This window comes from Pan troglodytes, chromosome 7, assembly GCF_028858775.2.
Source record: "Pan troglodytes isolate AG18354 chromosome 7, NHGRI_mPanTro3-v2.0_pri, whole genome shotgun sequence".
Classification (NCBI taxonomy): Eukaryota; Metazoa; Chordata; class Mammalia; order Primates; family Hominidae; genus Pan; species Pan troglodytes.
The window spans coordinates 37,057,551-37,078,799 of record NC_072405.2 but is presented as its reverse complement, the minus strand read 5'-3'; the positions used below and the strand labels follow the sequence as shown (position 1 = coordinate 37,078,799).

General features: G+C 45.3%; 1 protein-coding gene across 1 annotated transcript in view; it reads right to left on the bottom strand.

The window, feature by feature from the left end:
• The window catches only part of EXTL3 (exostosin like glycosyltransferase 3), a 38,140-nt gene extending 33,580 nt beyond the window's left edge, over positions 1-4,560 (bottom strand). The window contains exon 1 of the mRNA XM_016959283.4: positions 1,938-4,560. Within this exon, the coding sequence (XP_016814772.1) occupies positions 1,938-4,085 (2,148 nt within the window). The 5' untranslated portion in view covers positions 4,086-4,560. The remainder of the gene's footprint in view (positions 1-1,937) is intronic.
• Between the last annotated feature and the right edge of the window lie 16,689 nt (positions 4,561-21,249).

Genomic DNA, 21,249 nt, shown 5'->3' with positions numbered 1-21,249 from the left:
CCCCAGAACACCCGCCTCTCCTAGATAGAAAGCACAACCAGAATATTTACAGGATGGAGTGAAATTCTCCATCTGAAGCTATTTCCTCTTTTTTAAAAGGACCAGAAAAAAAACTTGTATTGCTAATATGAGAAAGCTGTTCAGAATAGCCTATCTGTAAAGTTTCTGGCATTTTCCAATTAGGTATTATTGCGATGGGCTGCCCAATAGTCAGGACTACTTATTTCCCACCAGAGTTTTTAAAAAAAGATTCATTCTGGTAAGTTCTTGATGAATTTCAGTCAACTTAACTGGTATGGCACCAGCTTCTCTACATCCCTATCAAAATCAAAGAAAACTCAGGAAAAATGGAAAACAATGGCTGCTCTATTATTCTACTATTTGAGGAGCATCTATCTTTCACAGAGCAAATGCTTTCTTAATTTCAATGACATAAAGTTGTAACAGAAAGAAAAAAAGTGAACTTTGAGAAGTCTATTAAAAAAATTCCCTATTTACAAAACTTAATATACAAAATACACTGGGATAAAAAGGATTTATAACCCTACAGTCTTTGAATAGCTTCTGATTATAAATTCAATTAAATAAAAAAAAGATTAGCAGCAGTAAGAAAAAATTTAAAGCAAAGAGGCACTTTGCACAGAAGGAAGTAGGCAGTAACAACTATGACACAAACAGAAATGATGTAGAGAGGATACAAGAAGAAGCCTTTATGAGTGAAGTCAGTTAAAGCTGCCCAGAGCATAGGCAAGACAAACATACTGGCTTCCATCTCCTTTAACATTAAGGGGTAAGAAGGAATCAAATAAGTGAGCACCTTTCTAGAATCCTTAGTTGTCTTATCTTAGATTCCTCTTTAATGCTGAGATCAAAAAAGCTAATTATCAAAGATCATGAAATGACTACTTAATCCCAGGTCTGTATCACTCCAAATCTCATACTTATTACACCATGCTGCTGCTTAGAAAAACAATTCAAATGAATTGGCTTCCCAGTGAAGTACATTTTTTAAAAACCGAGACTTCTAGCAACGTGTGGCCCATCAGACTTTTTGCTACCTTCTGCCAGGAAGTAACTACATATGCAGCAGGTTAAATAGTTGGCAGTCTGCTTAAGACCTGCTCTAAGGCTGCACATTTAAGAGAGATGGTCGCCATCTCTCTCCTAGAATGCCAAGTTTAATTCTGAAGATGGTAAACTCCTCAGAACTAAAGCCCTGTCCTGCATATTTAGCTATTATTTTTCCTGTAAAATACAGCACTTAACCATGAGATGGAGTAAAGAATGAGAAAGAACCTACAAGACACCCTGGAAGGTTCAACTGGAGTTGGTTCTCCAACTCCAAAATATCAAACCCCAACTCCAGTCTTCCAAAAGACTTCTATGAATACCTGGAAAATGACACAGGCCTTCCTAAACCCTTTGGGAGGTGACTAAAGCTGCCGCTTCTGGAATCAGACATACTAAAGCTCAGCTTCTCCATTACTCACCATGATCTTGGGCAAATTCATTAATCTAAGCTTCAGCTCCCATATGAATAAGCTGAAGAAACAGCGATAATATGTCACAAAATGCTTATTATAGTGCCTAGAGGCTAAGTGCTTCCTAAATGGTAGCTTATCATTATCATCATCATCTTGTTATGACATGGAAGTCTATGGGATAACCGACAAGGTTTTGTATATTGAATATAAAATCAGTTTCAGTTTCGGGGATCCTCGATTTAGGAAGTGAGTAACAGCCACAGAACTGCCAAGGCTTGAAAAAGCAGCAAGCAAACCCTTCAGGAAGAAAGGAATCTATACAGGTTTTTCATGAGTATGCATGTATTCTCCTCTGCTAGAAGTTACGATTGCTAAAGTGAAGGAAGTTGGAAAAGGGATTAAGAGTGAAATACTATTTCATGCACCAAAACGAACTGTTCGTTTCTCTATTACCATGATGGGGACGCCAATGTCAGGCCACAGAAGGTCCTCTGATGGCAGCTTGGGAGAATTCCACACCACCACGACCTTGTTCAGGTAAGGGAGGCCATTCAGCCTCTCTAAAGAGTTCATAAGCACTTCCTCCCGCTCATAAGTCAACATCACCACCGTGAACTGCTCTCGGGGAACATTGCCTCCAAGCGCTGCCTGAAACTCCTTGCCAGAACCCCCAGCTCCACCACCAATAGGCCGAAAGCCAGTCCCTGAGCCCAAGAATTTGGCCTCTGAGGGCAACACAGGGTCAAAGGGAGTGTGGGGGAAAAGATGGAAAGGCCCTGGAGCACAGTTCCAGCTGCGGTAAAAGTCAGTGACAGTCAGAGTGAAATTGCGGAGGTATCTGGGTGAGGCGTAGGGCGGCTCCGTCTCCACTGGCCCCAGGTCCAGGTCCCCGTTGTCAGCCATGTTGGGGTCGGTTCCAGCCGCCTTGCCTGAACGGTGGGGGATCTCAGCTGCCGCCTCTTCCCGGATGGGAGCGGCTGGGATCTGGATGCGAGTCCTAATCATAGCCAGCACGGTATTAAAAATACTGTCAGCAGTGGAGAAGTAAGTCTCCCAGAGAAAGCGGCCTTGCCGCCTCATAGCCAGGAGGTCACTATCGGAGAGGCTTCTGAGCAGGAAATGAACCTCGGTAACACGAGGCTTTGGCACCACCAGGGCCGCCTCGTTCCACTGCAGCATGTCCTGGTAGGGAAGCTGGACCTGCTCCCCCAGCACCACCGGGACGGCACCGACTTCCAAGGCTTCGAAGAGCCGTGTTGCACACCCAGAGGAAATAACCAAGCGAGGGTCCCCGGGGGTAATGATGAGGGCGAAGGTGGAGAGCTTCAGCAATTCCAAGCGGTCCTCCCGCTCTCCACACAGTGCCCACTCAGTCGGCAGGCTGGGTTTGGGCTGGTTTTTGCAGGTGAATTCCACCAGGACCTGATCCAGCTTGCTGTCCTGCACCGCCTTCAGGGTGGCAATGATCCGGTCATCGTAGTCGGCGGGAGGGTCGCCCTCCATTTCCTCTTCGAAGGAGTGGGCCTCCTGAAGGCTAGACCTCAGAGACTCAATCTTCTCGCCCTGGAAGGTGAAGAGATATTTCCGCTTCACCGGCACCTGTGGTGGGATTTCCATGAAGTTGGGCTCAGACATGGCATGGACCAGCGGTGATACGACCAAGTCAAAGCCAGGTCTGTACTGGACAGTGTAGAAGGTGGACTGGGCCACCATGGCACGGCCAGTACTGACGTTATAGAGGAGGTTCTGTGTATCTGACTTACGTGACAGATTGATGATGACATGGTTGTGTCCATCCGTCCGCCAGTGTGGCAGGGAATACAACTGCTTCTCCAGCTCAGCAGGCCGCAGCACCACCGGCTCCTGCATCTCTCCCACTAGTATCACGTAAAGGCAGGCGATGTCTGCATTTTCTGTAACATAAACGTTAGCTCGTGCTGTCGCCTGAAAAGCCTGCTTGACCAAGGGATCCAGGTAGCTGCCAAAGACAAACTGGTCACTGTCATAGACGTAGACCGGGAAGCCAGAGGTGAGAGGGCAACGAGAATAATCAAAGCAGTTGTGTAGCCGGCAGCCCCGAGTGGCCTTCGGGGGAGGGAGGCCGGCATCGTCCTTCTCTGGGAGCAGTCGGATGGGCAGGGACAGCTTGGGCTGGTTCTGGGCCATGAGCTCCTTGTAGGAATGCTCGGTCTGGCTGATGACATTCTTGAGCTGGAGCAGGTCCTGCTTGGCGTTCTCAATGCTCTTCTTACAGGCTTCGATCTTCAGATTCAGCTTGGCGATCTCGCTGTTCAGCTCTTGGCGCTTGGCCTCCAGCTGCAGGAGCTCTTCACTCACCGACTCCCGGATGCGGCACAGATCCAGCACGTGCTTCACCTCGCACAGCTCGTTCCCCACCCGGGGGCCAAAAATCCGCTTGCCTGCCTCATCAGCCTCATCCAGAGTGGTGAGGTAATAATGGGCAATGAGCGGGAAGAAGACCAGGATGACAAAGAGCGTGAAGCTGAGCCACGTGAGGCGGATGCGGTTGGACCAGCGCAGCATGCAGGTCTGACCTCCATTCCCCGCGCCCCCATTCCGCAGCATGGTATAGCCTGTCATGAGTCCTCTGCAGCCTGCCCCCCAGATCACGTCGGGTCACTCGCCATAACCATGGGTTGCTATTCCACAAAACGATCTCTGTTTCACTGACACGTTTCCAGAAGAGTTAGTGTGCTCCCTGGACAAGGCACCAAATAAAATGAACACTTCATTTTCCTCAGCTGCAGCTGAAATGGTCTCTGACCCTATTCCAGCAGATTTTAAGTTCTGGCTGTTGACCAAAGAACATGTCCTTAATCTTTATCAAACGGTAAAAGGTGCCACATTCTTGCTGAGATGAAAGGGAGGAGGTACCTGATGATGAAACCCAGGAAAAACACCCTGGAATCAGACAGACTTTTTCAAATGCCATAGCTCTTGTTTCTTGGTTTTGCTGACCAACAAATATGCATAGTGTCTATTCACAGCTATACAGTAATAGGTTAGAACAGAAATAAATGCCAGCTTCTTACGATGCCTTTGCCAACAATCAGGCCTGCAAAAGAAAGAGAACCATGTCAGTCTTGAAGAAGTTATGTTCAACACCTCTGCCACCATACATTTCTAGAAAATGCTTAAATCTTAGATGGAACAATGGCTGGAACACTGGTTGTGTCTCAAAGAACATTATAATGACAATGCAGAGATGTTGTTTGCTATTTGGTATAGGTCTTTTACTTGGGGTAATAAATGGATAAGTGCCCCAAAAAGCTGTAGTTTACAACCCCTCCCCACTTCTTATTTAACTGGATCTAGAGCGGCATTATAGCCCTGTAACATGATGACCAACTAAATTCATGGGACAAAGATGTCCATGGTCTTTTCTTAATCCTGTTCCACACCTGGGCATCATCTTTAGATGAACAGAAATACCTTCCTAGCCAACCTGGGTAGTTTATGTTTATTCCTAACCTATAAGTCTTCTTTGGAAATACTTTACAAAAAAAGACTCTGAAAAGCTCAATTTGTTAAATGTAGAGTTGAAAGGGTTGAAGAGAACTCTTTTGATCTTTATCCAGTAGTAGATGCAGTAATCCTGAGACAAAATGTATTTCCCAGTTTGCTTCTCATTTATCTTCCATTAGCAGACATCATGTGCTCTTTCTTAAAATATAAATAGTAACTTGCTCTTTTAGAAAGAACACTATACTTAGAAATGAGAGGCATTCGTTCTCCTTCTTTGCTGACAGATTTGCTATCAGACCTTGGTTTCCTAATCTTCTAAAATGGAGATAGGTGCACGGAGACGGCAATGCACCACGTTGCTGTGATACAAAGTGCAGTGGATGGGAGGACGCTTGTAGCGACTCAGTCCCTCAGCAACACTCCCAGCCCTGCTCTCTCACCAAGCTTCACTGCCCCTGGCTACAGAGGCTTGCCACTTGCTTTCCCTCAAATTCAACACAGCTAGAAGCAAATCATAATATTCTATGCCAGGGAATATTCCCGGTTTCTTTTTTTAATTCTTCCAAAAAATATTCACCATACTCTTAACAGGGCTAAGACATGCTAAGTATAACTGTGGGAGAATCTAGGATGTATAATCCTTGACCTCATGGAACTTCCCTTACCCTAAGAGATAAGATATAAACAAACAAGGGTACACGTAGCATAAAATGAGTAGGACTTCACAGAGGCACAACCACTTTCTCTAGCTTCTACCTCTGTCAAAGATGTTTAACTATTAAAGGTGTAATAGTCTTCTCTCCTTTTTACCATTTTTATAAACATAATTTTAATTATGTTTCAGAATAAAGATTCCTTTAAACATTCTAACATTTTTTCAAGTAACATTTGATTTCATCGTAACATTTGACATTAAATTTTAATCTGTCAATAAATTATAATAACAATTTCTAAAGACAAGGGGATATTAGGCCGGGCATGGTGGCTCACACCTGTAATCCCAGCACTTTGAGAGGCCGAGGCGAGTGGATCTCCTGAGGTCAGGAGTTTGAGACCAGCCTGGCCAACATGGCAAAACCCCATCTCTACTAAAAATACAAAATTAGCTGGGTGTGGTGGCACGCAACTGTAATCCCAGCTACTCAGGAGGCTGAGGCAGGAGAATTGCCTGAACCCGGGAGACGGAGGTTGCAGTGAGCCGAGATCGCACCATTGCACTCCAGCCCAGGCAACAAGAGTGAAACACCATCTCAAAAAAAAAGAAAAGAGGATATTAGAATCGGCTAACAGCAAAGAATGAGAGGAGGGAAATGATGGTGTGAGTCACTTTGTCCATTAGAAAGAACATCTGACAAGACATCAGACCTAAAGTTGATGATAATATTACTAAAAGGTTTAAGTATTTGGATAATCTAAACTTGGATAATTAGCAGCTGACCAAATACTCAAATTTACATTATCCTTGTGATTTAAATGTTTAAATCTCTTGCTTTCAAAAGAATCTTCTTTGCACTTATGACCAAATTGTAACAAAGAAACAACAGAATGGAAGAAAAAGAAAAGAAGGCGTAATCACAGCAATCCAGCTGACTCATTCCTTCCTCACCATGTGTTTCAGGACCCTTCTTTCCTCTGACTTGTGTAGCATTACACCTCAGCACACGACTTCTTGAAAGAGTGAACCTCCAGGGCTTGCTCTCCTGATTTAAAAAAAAAAACAAAAATAGAACAGTGACATACTATTAGAAAAATACTCAATACTGAAAGTGCTATTAAAGAACCTATTTACTGTCCCCTATGAAAAGATTTCTCTTATGTACATGAGGTCACCAAATAATTTACTGTCCAAACAGAGACTCTTTGAAGTGGAAAGGGAGACTGTTAATAAATACACTGGGACAAGAGGTATACACGGGGACTCTGGCAGGCAAACCGTCCAGACAGACGTTACCTATTTATGTGCTCTAAGGGGGAATAAAACCAAACACTAAAATATGGAAAAGTCCTTACTCGTTGAAGGTATATACTGAGATATTTACAGATGAAATGATATACCTGGAATTTGCTTCAAAATAAACAGGATGAGGGTGGCGGGGAATGTTTGCGGGTAGAAATGAACCCAAGATCGGCCATGAGCTGACTGCTGTTGACACTGAATGATGGGTACCCATGGGGGCTTATTATATCAGGCTCTCTTTTGTCTAGGTTTGAAATTTTTCATACCAAAAATTCAAAAAGATACTACATACAGAGTCTAAACAGAGGTTATTAAAAAGTCATTTGGAGACTGACTATAGTTAGTCTAATATTTCTAGTGCTACCAACTTACATATAAGCAGAGCTGAGAGTAGAAACAAATGTTCTCACAGAAACCAATAATTCAACAATGATTCAAAAGAATGCATCCCCACTAAATTCCCATCTCTTTTACTGGAGCCAGGCAAAAGCATCATCCATGTCCAATAGCATGAGCATTCCTTCCTAAACAGCTAATTAAATTATTTCAAGCACAAAAGAAAAAGGATACCCTCAGAATCTCTTCTGTCATTCTCTGGAAAATGACAATAAACATATCAGCCTCTAGAAATAAATGTCACTGAAACAATGATAAGGAGCAACCTTCAGATTTTTTTTATTCCATATACAATGTACATGTCTAATTCATTCTCAGTCACCTGCCACAGCATTTCATGCTTAACTTGCCAGCTGGCGTCCATTCCTGCCCCTACAATGCACTCCATACACAGCAACCAGGACCATCTTGAAACGTGAGTCAGACCACGCCTCCCCTCTCAATATTTTCAAGGCTGCCCACTGTACTGCCGGGCTCCCCAGACCCATCTCAGTTACCATCGCTCTTCCCCTTGCTCTCTCAGCTTCAGCCACACTGGCTTCCTCTTACCTCGTCGACTGTGCCAAGCTTCTCGCTCTCAAAACTTTATGCCTGTTTTGTCTGAAATGTTCTTCCCCAGGCTTCTGCCTGGCAGACTCTTTCTCATCCTTCAGGCCTCAACTTTCCTGGCATTACCATTTAAAGTTGCCTTTCTTACCCCCCGATGCTCTCTGGCACCGACCCACTGATTTACTTCCTAATATCTTTTAATTTATTAATTCCCTCCCTTCCCCACCAAAGCCTAATCCTCGAGGGGAGGAACCCTTTGTGTTTGGATCACTGCTGCGTGGCCAGCACCCAGCCCAGTGTCCAGCACACTGTAAACACTCTATAAATATTTGTTAAATAAATGAATCCTATCACTGATCACTTCCTCATCCTACAAACTCTCAATTCTCCCCTGATCTTCCATGAAGCTGTGCTTTTTTAGTGTTCCATCTACTTCCCTGACTCATCTTCCCTTTCTGCTTTGCTGGGACCCAGTCCTCCTACCTCATACTGAAAGTGTTCCCCATGGCTCTCAACATAATGTTAATGAATCCATTAACAAATAATATATTGTATTGAATACATTATAAACTACAGAGAGAGAGAACTTCAGAGCCAGGAGGCAGCTGGATGGCCATATGGACCTGCAGCTAGACTACCCGGCTCAGGATGCAGCTCAGCCTTGAGAATTTGGGAATGTTACATAATCTCCCTGAGCTCATTTCCTCCTTTGTAAAGTGAGTCTGAAAATCTCTACCTACCGCCAGGGTTATTGCACAAATTAAGTAAGATATTATAGATGGAAGAAAAAAAAAATGGGAACATGGCTAAAACAGTGCTAAGAGGAAAATTTATGCATAAATGCTTGCATTGAAGAAAAGTCTCGAATCAATAACCTATGCTCCTCCTTCAAGAACCCAGAAAAAAAACAAAACATACCTAAAGAGCAGAAATCAACTAAATCGAAAACAGAAAAGCAGAAGAGAAAAATCAAGAAAACAAAGAGGTTTGTCACTGGTTTGAAAAACCTACAAGAATGACAAAGAAAAAAGGGAAAAGACACAAATTTCCAATAGCAGGAATGAAACAGGGGCTATCACCACAGTCCCTGCAGGCTACAAACAACTCTATACACTTCAGTGAAATAGACCAACTCCTTGGAAAACACAAAGTACCACAACTCATCCAATAGGGAATAATCTGAATTAGTTTTATAACTATTAAGTAAACTGACTTCATACTTTTGAAAATCCCAAAAAAGAAATCTCCAGCCCCAGATGGTTCACTGAAGAATTCTACTGAACATTTAAAGAAAAATAAACACCTATTCTACACTGTCTCTTCCAGAGGAAGGAACACTTCCCAGTTCATTTTATAAACCTAGCATTGCCCTGACTAAAGCCAGACAAAGACAGTACCAAAATAAAGAATACCACAAGCCAGGCGCTGCGGCTCATGCCTGTAATCACACCACTCCAGAAGGCTGAGGGGAGAGGATGACTTGAGACCAGCCCTGGCAACACAGTGAGACCCCCATCTCTACCAAAAAAAAAAAATTTTAAATTAGCCAGGCATGGTCCCAGCTACTAGAGGCTGAGGTGGGAGGTGAGATCACACCTGGGTGACAGAGCAAGACCTTGCCTCAAAAAAAAAAGAAAGAAAGAAAACTACAAAAAAAAATCTCTCATGAATATAGACATAAAAATACTTAACACAATATTAGGGTAATCCTATCCAGAAGCATAAAAATTCTCCCCACTTACACCTTCATTTCTCCTATCAAAGTGTCTTGCGTTCTCACCCATGCTGTGCACCTCATATTAAGTCAGTCTGCATTTTACACTTCCTGCCCATGTCCTCTCCTGCTTCTCTTTCTCTGACCCCTTTTCACCACTCCCCAAATGTAGCTGTTCCTGCAGGCTTGTCCTCAACCTCTTTTCTGCCTTCACCTCCCAGAGCTTGCCAATGAGCTTCGCTTAGCCCCCTGATTGGCTGACTCTCAAATTTACTTTTCCCATCTTCACCTCCCTCCTGATAATCCTTTTTCCAGTGGTCAGCAACACAGACATCTACACCTCAGACGTCCAATGGCAGCAAGCACATCTTCTATGACTAGAACAGGATCATGACAGTGTCTTCTCCCAGGGGAAAAAAAATTAAAATAGTTGTATACAGAGATTTATCATTCAGATTGTGGCCAGCATTCTACCTTTTACTCTTTTCCCTAATCAGACATTTTTGCTGACAAATGTAATGTAGAAGTCGCCATCTGCTAGCTACCCACTGGAGGGCTGAACCAAGCAGTAGCCCTGGAAAGCTGTAATGTAATCACTCCATTCGAGAGTCTGAGCGGTGGGCTGAGAAGTCGGGGCTCAGAGTTCCAATCCAGAACTGTGCACGTGCTGGTGTTTCCCTTCAACTTCTCGCCCCTCCACCTCCACGTACCAGGGCCCTCCTCCTCTCACATCCCTTATCACAACAGCAAACTGCGATTATCTGCAGGAACATTACTCACGGCCTTGCTTTCAAGAGTTTGTTGATATAACAACCATCCTACGGACTCGACTTTTCTCCTTGTAAAACTAAAACACCGATATTGAAACTTCCCATTGCGGATCTGGGATATGTCTCTATTTAGGTCTTCTTTTGCATCTTTTAATAAAACTGTAAATTTTTTTATACGCAGAAAATTATCAGACTACTCCAAAAGAAAGAAAAAAAGTTAAACTATACTAAAACACTCAACCGGAGAGACAGGAGAGACAGGAGGCGCGACAGGGAAGAAGGGAGTCACTGCTCCATCTGGCTGTTATGCCTTCCACGTGGAAGGTATGAAGGGAGAACAGAGCGAGAAACAGAGAGAGAGGGGCTAGACGCTTTCCAGATGTTCCCAATGAAACCTTCAACGGCCTCTAATATCTTAAATAATTATGATAATAGCTAACAGGTATTGAATGCTTACTGTATGCCGGGTTAAACCTATTACCACATATTTCTCAACACACTCACTTAATCCTCACAGCAATCCCGTGAAGTGGGTTTACTGTTATTCCTGTTCTGTACACGAGGAAACCAAAGCACAGAGGCTAATGAGCCATGGGTCACCCATGTTATGTGGTAAAACTTGAATTCAAACCAAAGCAAGCTGGCTGTAAAGCTCATACCTTTAATGCCTTAATTATGTTACACTGTCTATATTAATTCAAGTAACAGTGCGAGCAGGCACACACACATGCCTATCATGTGTATCATTTTTACATTCTCCATATCACTGCTACTCCGCTGTAACCATGAATAATAATTACAATTGACACACATAATATTCCTCTAAAACCCAAAACCAACACTATATTCAAAGTATTTACCTGCTAAAGAGAATAGCAGACTCAGAACAAAAGATGTTTGCCACTGTGCCTATGGCCCACCTGTATATCTGTGCTTGTAGTACTATTTTCTCTTTTTCATTTAGGTCAAAATAGGCCCATCAAGTGGCAGAACTCCATGACAACCCAGGTGCGGGTTCTACAGAGCTGTCTGCATGCTGCTGCCATTGCTGCCATCACCAGGAGCCCTTCCAATTAGGTAAAGAGAGTTCTCCACAGGAAACCATTTCAGTGAGGTCGCTGAAAGCAGTATTTCAGAGGATTGTTTTGTTTTTAAGTACTAACAACCCAAAAAAACATCATTTCCTGATTTCCTAACTACAGGCATGACAAACAGCCTGTCAAGGCAAGACAGTACCTAGTTCGTGAAGTCAGGAAGTATGTTAATAAGCACTAAAACACATTTCCCAACACTATCACTGATTTGTCTTCTGTTTAAAAAAAAAAAAAAAAAAAAGGCACTTCCCAGGGAAACTAATTGTAGATAAAGAGTAAGCTCTAAGAACTACATGTAGACACTTCCCAAGTTACAGGAGACCAAGGCCCTATGTTTTTCACAATCCAACGACCACAGTGGTTTCTTACTGTGTAACCTAGCCTGGATGAAAAAAGGGAAACAGAACATCCTCAGCAATTAAAAAGCAAAACGAAGTGTGAAAAACTGGTTGTGCCTTGACCTACTGACTGAAGAGTGAAGATTATGATGCAACCAGAGAACCGGAGTTTGAGCCGCCCTTATTACAGGGCTGTTTGAAAGGGAAAACAATTTATTCTTTGGGCTTAAGAGTAGGTTTCTAAATCCCAAGGTGTTCCACAAATGCCACTAGCAGACAAATCACAAAATACAAAAGGAACTCATCAATAAGTGGTGAGCATTCCTTCCGCTGCTGAATATACAGATATTAACAAGGAAAATGAGGCTATTGATTACTCCAAGTTATCTGTTTACTTGGCAACAAACCTGGGCCCAGAAGTCTCAACTCCCAGGATAAGTCCTCAATTTGAAAATTATGCCATTGCCTTATCTGCTTCCCTTCCCACCAGTTTGCTAACGTCCCACAAATCCAAATCGTATTGTTTTACCAGTCAGCTTAATTATGTGTAAAAATCAGATTCACCACTTAAGAATTTTTTCAAATAACAAACCAGGACCCGTGCTACATTAACTAAATCAGAATTCCTAGGTGTGGGGGCCAAACTCCTGCAGTTTGACAAAGTTCCCAGGTGATTTTAATGCAGAGCACACAACCCTAACTCCAAAACTATTGGTCTAATGAAGAATTGATAGTAATGGAGATTCAGATTGATGGCAGCTCAATCAACGTAGACAGCTAAGGAAGACAAACAGCACTATCCCTTAGCTAACGCAGAAAGTCCGCACTTCAATGCACCACATACCCTTGGAAGATGGGGAGGAGAGGGCTTTTTCATAATTGCTACTGATTTATATTTACAGTGTGCTAGGCACAGTACTCTAGATAACACACTTCACACATATTATCTCATTTCATCAGCCACATGGGAGTACTGTCATTTCCACTTCACCGATGAAGCAGTGGTGTATCACCAAGGATAGGAAACTTGTTCAAGGCAATACAGCAACCAAGTTACAAATCCAGGTCCGTATGACCTACAGCCCTGTATACTGCTTCTTGCTTATCTACCATTTGTTTACTTAGAGGATTCATTTTGTCTTAATTCATTTTACAATCATTATGTATTACTTTTGTAATTAAAAATATTACCTTGTTGCAATCTTTTTAAAGAACACCTCATTACATTTTTCAATAAACAATGTGACACATCTATTTGGGAAAAAAAGTAAAGTCAGATTACTGCATGACAAACCAAATCCAAAAATAAGTTCCAGGTGGATTCAAGAGTTAATTATAATAAATGAACCGTAACAAGAAAAGGAAAATATACATGTAATTTCATCTCAAGTACAGCCACTTTTCCAGGAATCCAAGCAAAAGTAAAATCCAGAAATGTTCAACAGGTTTGACTATATAAGAATCAAAGGATTCTATGTATTCAGAAGGAAAAAAAAAAGCTTAAATTTGATTAAAAATGGGGAAGTCTGCTCAATATGACAGAATTAAAAGAAGGCAATCAACAGTGGTCAACGGACATAAATAAGAAGTTACACAAAAAAGGGTTCAAGTGATAAACATGTTTATATGTTTAACCTTCCTAGCGATCAAAGAAATACACATTTCAAACAAGATACTGTGATATTTTCCACTAATAAATCATCAAAGTATTGTAAAATTATAATATCTGGTGCTAAGCAGGATCCAGGGTAAACATTCCCACACTTGGCTGCTGGGATTGCAAATTGGCACACCTTTCTGGAGCACAATTTGGCAGTAATAAAAACACTGAAACTGTGTCTATCCTCTTTCCCTGTAATTCTATCCGAGAAATTATTCTTAAAGAATCATGAGTGAGAAAAAAGATTTAACTTCCAAAATGTTCATACTAAAACATTAAAATAGTGATTAAAGTACAGTACAACTCTGAACTATGCTGGCTGCTACAATGTGGCAGGTACTCTTGTGTTAGTAGAAAGGTAAACTGAAAAGTAATTTGCCATTTGTAAGAAAAAAACCTTCAAAATTTTCTTATCTCTGATTCAGCAATTTCACTTTCTAGGAATATATTTTAGGTGAGCAAGATTTGTATGTAAAGATGCAATCACCTCATTATTCTTTATCATCTGTATAAAATATACAAATTAAATGTCCAAGACTAGGAGCAAGGTTAAACAAAGTGTGACTGTCACTGATATGACTATTAGGAAGCTTTTCAATGATTTTAAATAAAATGAAAACATGTTCACAATGTTAGCTGGAAAAATACAGATTCAAAGCCATATATGCAGTATAACATGTTTAAAATGCATATGTATATATTTCTGAATAGAAAAACAAACAGAAGCAAAAACACCAACAGAGGCACTTCTAGATTGTGAAATTATAGGTGATTTCTGCATTCTTCCTATCTTTCTCACTCTCCCTCCTAAAATGAGATGCGTCATTTTCATAAGGGCTGGGTAGAGATGTAGAAACAAGGTTTTTAAATAAGGTCTTCAGATGGATTTTGCTAACTTATTCTCAGAACAGTCAACTTAGTATGCAAGTGCCTAGAGTATAAACTAATCTAACGGTTTTCGCTTCTCAAACATACATGATTTTTATTTTATGCTGTGGAGGCATACAATTGATATCGTTAGTGCCCTGGGCCTCCCTGAATGAGATAGAGAAAGTGAAGCAAGTTTGCTAAGCCATACATAAATCAGGTTTTTCTTTTTTTTTTTTTTTAAGAGACAGGGTCTTACTATAATGTTGCTCAAGCTGGTCTCGAACTCCTGGACTCAAGGTGATCCTCTCACCTCCGCCTCCCAAAGTGCTGGGATTACAGGTGTGAGCCACCGTGCCCAGCCTTAAATCAGCTTATGACTCGGGCATTCTCCTTCACCCTTTGTGGGTGAATTCAGCTTGAGACGCTTTACCATCCCATCATCATTACCGTATTTCTGATTCATCAGGTCCCCTAACTTCCCAATTCCTCGTTCTTGACTCATAAGCTCCTTGTCCTTTGTTAACTCGTAAATTAAGGGGTTAGACCGGATGACCTCAAAGATCCTTTTAGACTCTAGGCCCTCACTGACAATTGCCTTGCTCCCAGGAAGCACAAAAACATGTTTTGCTGTGGGGAAAATTTCACCACCCTACCTACTCAAGGCAGCAAGGCCATTCCCAAGACCTCCTTCTCGTTTCACCTCCAAGATTTCAGGCATAAGGCTTTAAGGCCCCCCTTAATTTTCCACAGACTCCATTAATAATTTGGGATCCCATCAACTATTTTCTCCATTCGAAGCCACTGTGCTTTTATATTTTACAGCTCTACTTCAGAAACAAAGGAAGCCGGATGCGGCGGCTCACGCCTATATCCCAGCACTCTGGGAGGCCGAGGTGGGTGGAAGTTCAAGACCAGCCTGGCCAACTTGGTGAAACCCCGTCTCTACTGAAAATACAAAATTAGCCGGGTGTGGTGGCGCACACCTGTAATGCCAGCTACTTGGGAGGTTGAGGCAGGAGAATTACTTGAAGCTGGGAGACGGAAGTTTGCAGTCACCTGAGATCATGCCATTGCACTCTAGCCTGGGCGAAAAGAGCGAGACGCCGTCTCAAAAGAAAAATGAAAAAAAAAAGAAAAAGAAAAGCCATGCTGGAAAGAGTAGGTCAAAATTGCTGAAAAAACATTTAAAAGCAAGTTGGAAAAGAGACTTTAAAGGGAAAATGGTCAAAAAAGCAAACATCCAGGACGTTAACCATTAATATTATTGACCAGTCCAAAAGGTATTGGACACAGCCAAATGAAGGAATATACCAAAGGAAAGGCATGTGTGTGAGGGGTGGCACTCTAAGGCAGGCACCCGCAAGCGGCAGCTGCCTGCTTTTGTAGATAAAGTTTCACTGGAATACAGCTTTGCTCATTCAGTTATGGATTCCGTTTGTATGGCTGCGTATAGTAGGCATTCTTAAATATTATGTATATGATGCTTTCACTCTCCAACAGATTCTACAGTTCATCTTCCTATGGCTCCACTTCTAGACTTTTGATGGGTCATTTGGGTGCATGTGAGTAGTATCCTACACTGCACTTTATGGCCTAAGTGTGGGAGAGGGAAGTATGTTAGTAATGAGTCTCCGCAATCCTCTTCTATTTTCAAGATCACAGGTTTTTTTAAATCCTGCTTCTCTTCTCCCTAGTAACATCACCCAAGAGGTCTGAATGACTGAAAATTTAAAAGGACTGTGCAACTGGTTCAGGCAAGAAAAGAAAAGATGAAGCTTACAGGTGAGCCCACCTCTGTCCCTCCTGAGCTCACAAACTCTCTCTGCCTGGGCTATGCTATTTCCATGAAACCTCCAAACGTGAAAAATCCTTTCTTCCCTCTTAGTCAGCTGCCCTATCATTGAAAGTCTTCGAAATGATAGTTGCCGAAATGAAGAGGTAACAAAAATAAAATAGAAATATGTTAATAGAAGTTTTCTGAGCTAAACTTAATAACCAGCGAATGGAGTAGGCAGTTTTAGGACGTTATGAAAGGTCCTGGTTTCATATTCCTCGCCTCACTCTAGAGTAACATACAAAGGCGCTCGAACCTTTACCAAGAGTAGGTCTGATGGGACTTCATTTTTCTCCTAACACCTGAGTCTACATCAGGGAATCCCTCCCACCCTCCTCCAGAAGACCACCAGTCTCAACTGAGACAAGGACTCCATCACTCCTGCAGCCCCTCATCACCCGTAACCCTCCAATCCACAGCTGGCCTAGGGCCCTGCGGAAAAGAACAGGTCTCTCTCTAGTCTTCTGCTGGCTTCAAACCACCCTCTGGACTTGCCCTCTCTCCTAGAAATACATTTCCCATGCTCAGCCTGGCCCCTGACTTACTTCTCTCCAAACTGTTCCCTTAAAATCTTTTTACTCCGAGGTCAAAACTCTTAAGCCTAATCACTGAAAGATCCCAACTACACACCAAGTATTAACAGGGTTTTCCCCCACTAGAAAAGCGAGAAGTGGAGGAATACAGACATACGCCTGTCAATCATTTTTTAGGTAGGTATGCCCCTCACATCTCTGGATATTAAGCACGTTTCCGGAAGTCTGAAGAGCCACAATTCTGACTCTTCCAGAAAGCACTTAGGCTCGATTCTCTCTTGCTCGTGAGTTCTTACGATTCCTCCGGCTCCCCACAGGCAAACGAATGGGAAATTCCCACAGGATAAGGTATTTTTAACACATCAAATAACAGTTTAAGAAAACGGTTTTTCTTTCATCACAAAATATTTCAAAGTCCCTCTGCTAAATAGCAAGTCGCTGAGAAGGCTTCGCTTCGCTCCAGACTCTGCCCCGCAGTTACTATCCCAGCACACAGGTCACAGCGATAGTCACTGTATCAGAATGCAGGACTCACTGCCGAACAAAATACAGAAAACTGCAGAGTCTGCATGGCTGCAACACACAAAGCCTTTAAAAACAAAAGAAAGCACGGGGAGCTCGGCCAGTAAAAATGAAGCTACCTAAATTGGACAAAGAATAGGACAAAGTGACAAGAAATGCTAAAGACGACTCTTAAGTAAATCACATATGGGGGGAAAAATGGACATGTGGTGGTGTTCTGCGCTTCCTCCTCCACCAAAGAAGTCGAACCAAGAGGACTTGATGAAGCTTTTAGAGTTTTTAAAAAGGAAAGAAAAACAATCCAGGTTGCGGGGAAGGGCGGGGGTGGGGTGGTGCGGGTGGCGGGGGAGGGGCAAAATCCACAAAATTTAAGTCTTCTGAGAGCCATACAGATTTTATTAATAAAAGGAGCCGAAGCTCTCGCTCAATGTGGGGAAGAGAAAGCAGCACCCATCAGCAGCCGGGCAGCCCTGGCTCGCCTCCGAGGGGCTCGGAAAAGGTGCTGTCCCCGTCGCTGGGCTCGGAGCTCCGCCGCGCACACACGCCCCGCGCACCCCTGTCCGGTCCAGCCCGTGCAGCGCGAGGCCGGCTCTAGGGGAGCTGGGCCTGGGAGCCAGGCTCCTGCAGCACCTGGACCCTCGGACAGGAAGCGGCTCCTCTGACTGTGGCTCCTGAAAGGAGGCGAGCCCGGCAAAAAGAGCCAGCGGGGAGGGCAGCAGGCGACTGCGTGTAGAAGCGGGGGGCAGATGTGGGAAGGTGTGCACGGGAAGGGGTGGGAGTAGTCCGGAGCTGCGCCTCCGCCGACAGAAGATGCTCCGGGCCAGCAGCCAGAGAAACGCCGCGGGTCACAGAGGGTGGAGGGCTTCAGGGAGCAGAGGAAGCCCAACAGCTGCAGCCGAGCGTCCAAAAAAAGGTGGAGGCGGGTCCCGAGCAGCCCAAACTGGGACGAGAGAGGGCGTGTGGGGGCGGGGAGGGGGTGCCCCAGCCCAGGGACCCGTTAGCCCTCCCGGCTGCCGGCCGAGGGCCTGGCGGCCTCTCCCCGGGCCCCCGAGCCACCGGGCAGGCCTACTCCGCTCGGAGGCTGCATGCCTCCCGCCGCCGGGCAGCAGCAGCCTCCCCGGGGCACGGCGGACCCGGTCCCTCCCGCCGCGTCCCCAGCGCTCGGGGCCAGCCCCGGCACCCTCCCATGAGCCCTTCCGGGCGCGGCCCCCGCTCCTCGGGCTCACGCGCGGCCAGCAGTCCTACCGGCTTCCAGCTCAGGGACCCGCCGCCGCCGCCGCCGCCGCTGCCTGCGCGAAAGTCGGCGTCCCAGAAGCCGTTCTGGCTGCCGGCCGCCCGCCTTCCAGGCCGCGCCTGATCCGCCGCTCCCCCTGCCGGCCGGCAGCCATTTCCGACAGGCGACTGCGGAACTTGCCGAAGGGCGCCGCGCCGGAAATGGCCGAAGCCGGCGTTCGCGAGCGGGGGCGCGGACGCGGGCGCGCGCTCGCCACTTTCCCGACCGCGTCCGAAGACCGCCGAGGCCTCCCGCAGCGCCGCGGTGACACCCGGGTCAGGGGCGCGGGGCCGGGCGCCGGGGATTGTGGGAGGCGCGGGGGGGCGCGCCGGCCGCCTTCGGAGCCCCGCAACTCGCGTCCTGCAAAGGCCGCCGGGCCCTGTCGAGAAGACCCGACCGCAGATGGCGGGGAGGATGCTCCCGGCGGCGCGGGAACCGGGTCTGACTCCCGAGCCACCGCCGCTTCCGCAGGGGCGCCGGCCCCGGGAAAGTCAAGTCATAAATCCCTGAATCTAAAACTCCATTCTCAGAGAAAAGGCCTCCAAGGACGGGCGCCGTGCGCGGCAACTGCCTGCAGTTTTGAAGCCCTTTGACTATTTCATAACAAAGACAAGGCCGGGCGGCTTGGACGCTTAGGAAAATCCTGGGGCTTTGCAAAAACAACAGGTTAATCTAGTCGTGTGGGATGATCACCAAAACAAGACAGGAAAGAAGAACACCGTGTCAATGCTGAAAAGCCAGCCCCTGTGAGCCCCAAAGTGCACGTTTTCCACAGTCCCAAGGAACACGTGACTGTGTGTTTCCACACTTGAGAAGTCAGGACAAGACCCCTTGGATAATGGAACAGGGGATGGGGGTGGGAGCAAGCACCCTACCTGGTCACCTGCTTAACTTAGAAACCAGCTTTTAAAACCTGTAACTGCAGTATGAGCTACGATCAAATTTGTCTTAACGTATTTTTTTTAATGTTTTTAATACCCAGAACACAGGGCTTCTACTCCAGGGTTTCCTCGCCAGGGAACCCCAAACACACAGGACCTGGAGAAGCCGGGTGGAGCTGGCTTCTGGCCCTGCGCTTGGGTGGTCGGCTGCCTTAAGAAGAACTGCACCCCAGAGACAGTCTCGCAGCTGCCGACCTTATCCACTCGCCCTTTCTGCCGGAGCCCAGGCCCAGTGCTCCAGCAAGGAGGCTGAGAAAATGCTGAAGACTGATGCCCACGGGGGACAGCTTGGGCTAAGGATAACGTTTGCAAAACAAACCTTTAAAAACCCATAGCAACCTGTTTCCTAGAGCACACTCTTCATCTCTCCACCCCCAAACTAGTCCCGACTCGGATCCTCCTTTTCCTATCCTCTTCCTCTTGCTCTCCCGTCTCCTATTCACTTTTCCTCTCCTTTCCTCTTGATTATTATAAACAAATGCTTTCCAAGTCTTACCGCCATCATATGTGTACATATGCAACCCTTACTGTTACCAATTTGTTGAAGTCAAGACAGGAGGAGGCAAAGTTTAAAAATCCGAAGCATTGCAGGAAATAAAAATGGAGTGAGTGTTGCCTGGGTATCATAAATTTTTTTTTTTTAACAGTTCCTCTACTTGGCTCTCCTCCAAAGGTACGCGGCCACAGCAGGCAGGGGCTTGGCAGTGTGGGAGGAGACACCACAGAAGACAGGGAAGAACTACCAGGCCTTGGTTCATCTCCACACTGGCGAGAGAGGATGTGCAGGTACCTGCTACCTGTTCAACTTAGTCTTTTACGTTGGAGTAACTTAACACATTGCTGCCCTTAACTTTGACTTACTTGCTTTTAAAGATGATGAAGCTGGCCAGGCGCCGTGACTCATACCTATAATCCCAGCATTTTGGGAGGCCGAGGCAGGTGGATCACGAGGTCAGCAGTTCAAGACCAGCCTGGCCAACATGGTGAAACCCTGTCTCTACCAAAAATACAAAAATTAGCTGGGCGTGGTGGCGCGTGCCTATAATCCCAGCTACTCAGGAGGCTGAGGCAGGAGAATCACTTGAACCCGGGAGGCAGAGGTTGCAGGGAGCCGAGATCGCGCCACTGCACTCCAGCCTGGGCAAAAGAGCAAGTCTCCATCTAGGGAACAACAACAAAAAAAAGATTATGAAGCCTTAGGAAGAACAGGGATATTCACCTGCTGCTGAGCCCCCCTCCACTTTGATCTTGTGAGTCTGCACTCTCCTGCTCCCCTGTCTCAGTCTCCTCTAGCTCCTGTTCCTTCTCCTACCTTGTGTTCTCTGCCAGTGATATGACTGGGGCTACTTTCTTTTTTCCTTCTCACACTCTCTTCTTGCTAATTTCAACCAATTTCCCTGCATCATCTCCACCTGCAAGCTGGTCCTTTACAGCAGAGCTTGGGGCCCTGCTGCCCAGTAGCACTCTGGACACCCTCACATCATCATCATCATCCTATTTTTATTTATTTTTTGGAGACAGGGTCTTGTTCTGTCGCCCACACTGGAGTGTAGTAGTGCAGTAGTGCGATCACGGCTCACTGCAGCCCCGATGTCCCTGGGCTCAGATGTTCCTCCCGCCTCAGCCTCTGGAATAACTGGTACCATAGATCCCTTCCACTGTGCCTAATTTTTGTTTTTTTTGTTTTTGTTTTGAGACGGAGTCTCACTCTTCTTGCCCAGGCTGGAGTGCAGTGGCATGATCTCGACTCTCTGCAAACTCTGCCTCCCGGGTTCAAGTGATCTCCTGCCCCACCCTCCCGAGTAACTGGGATTACAGGCACGCACTA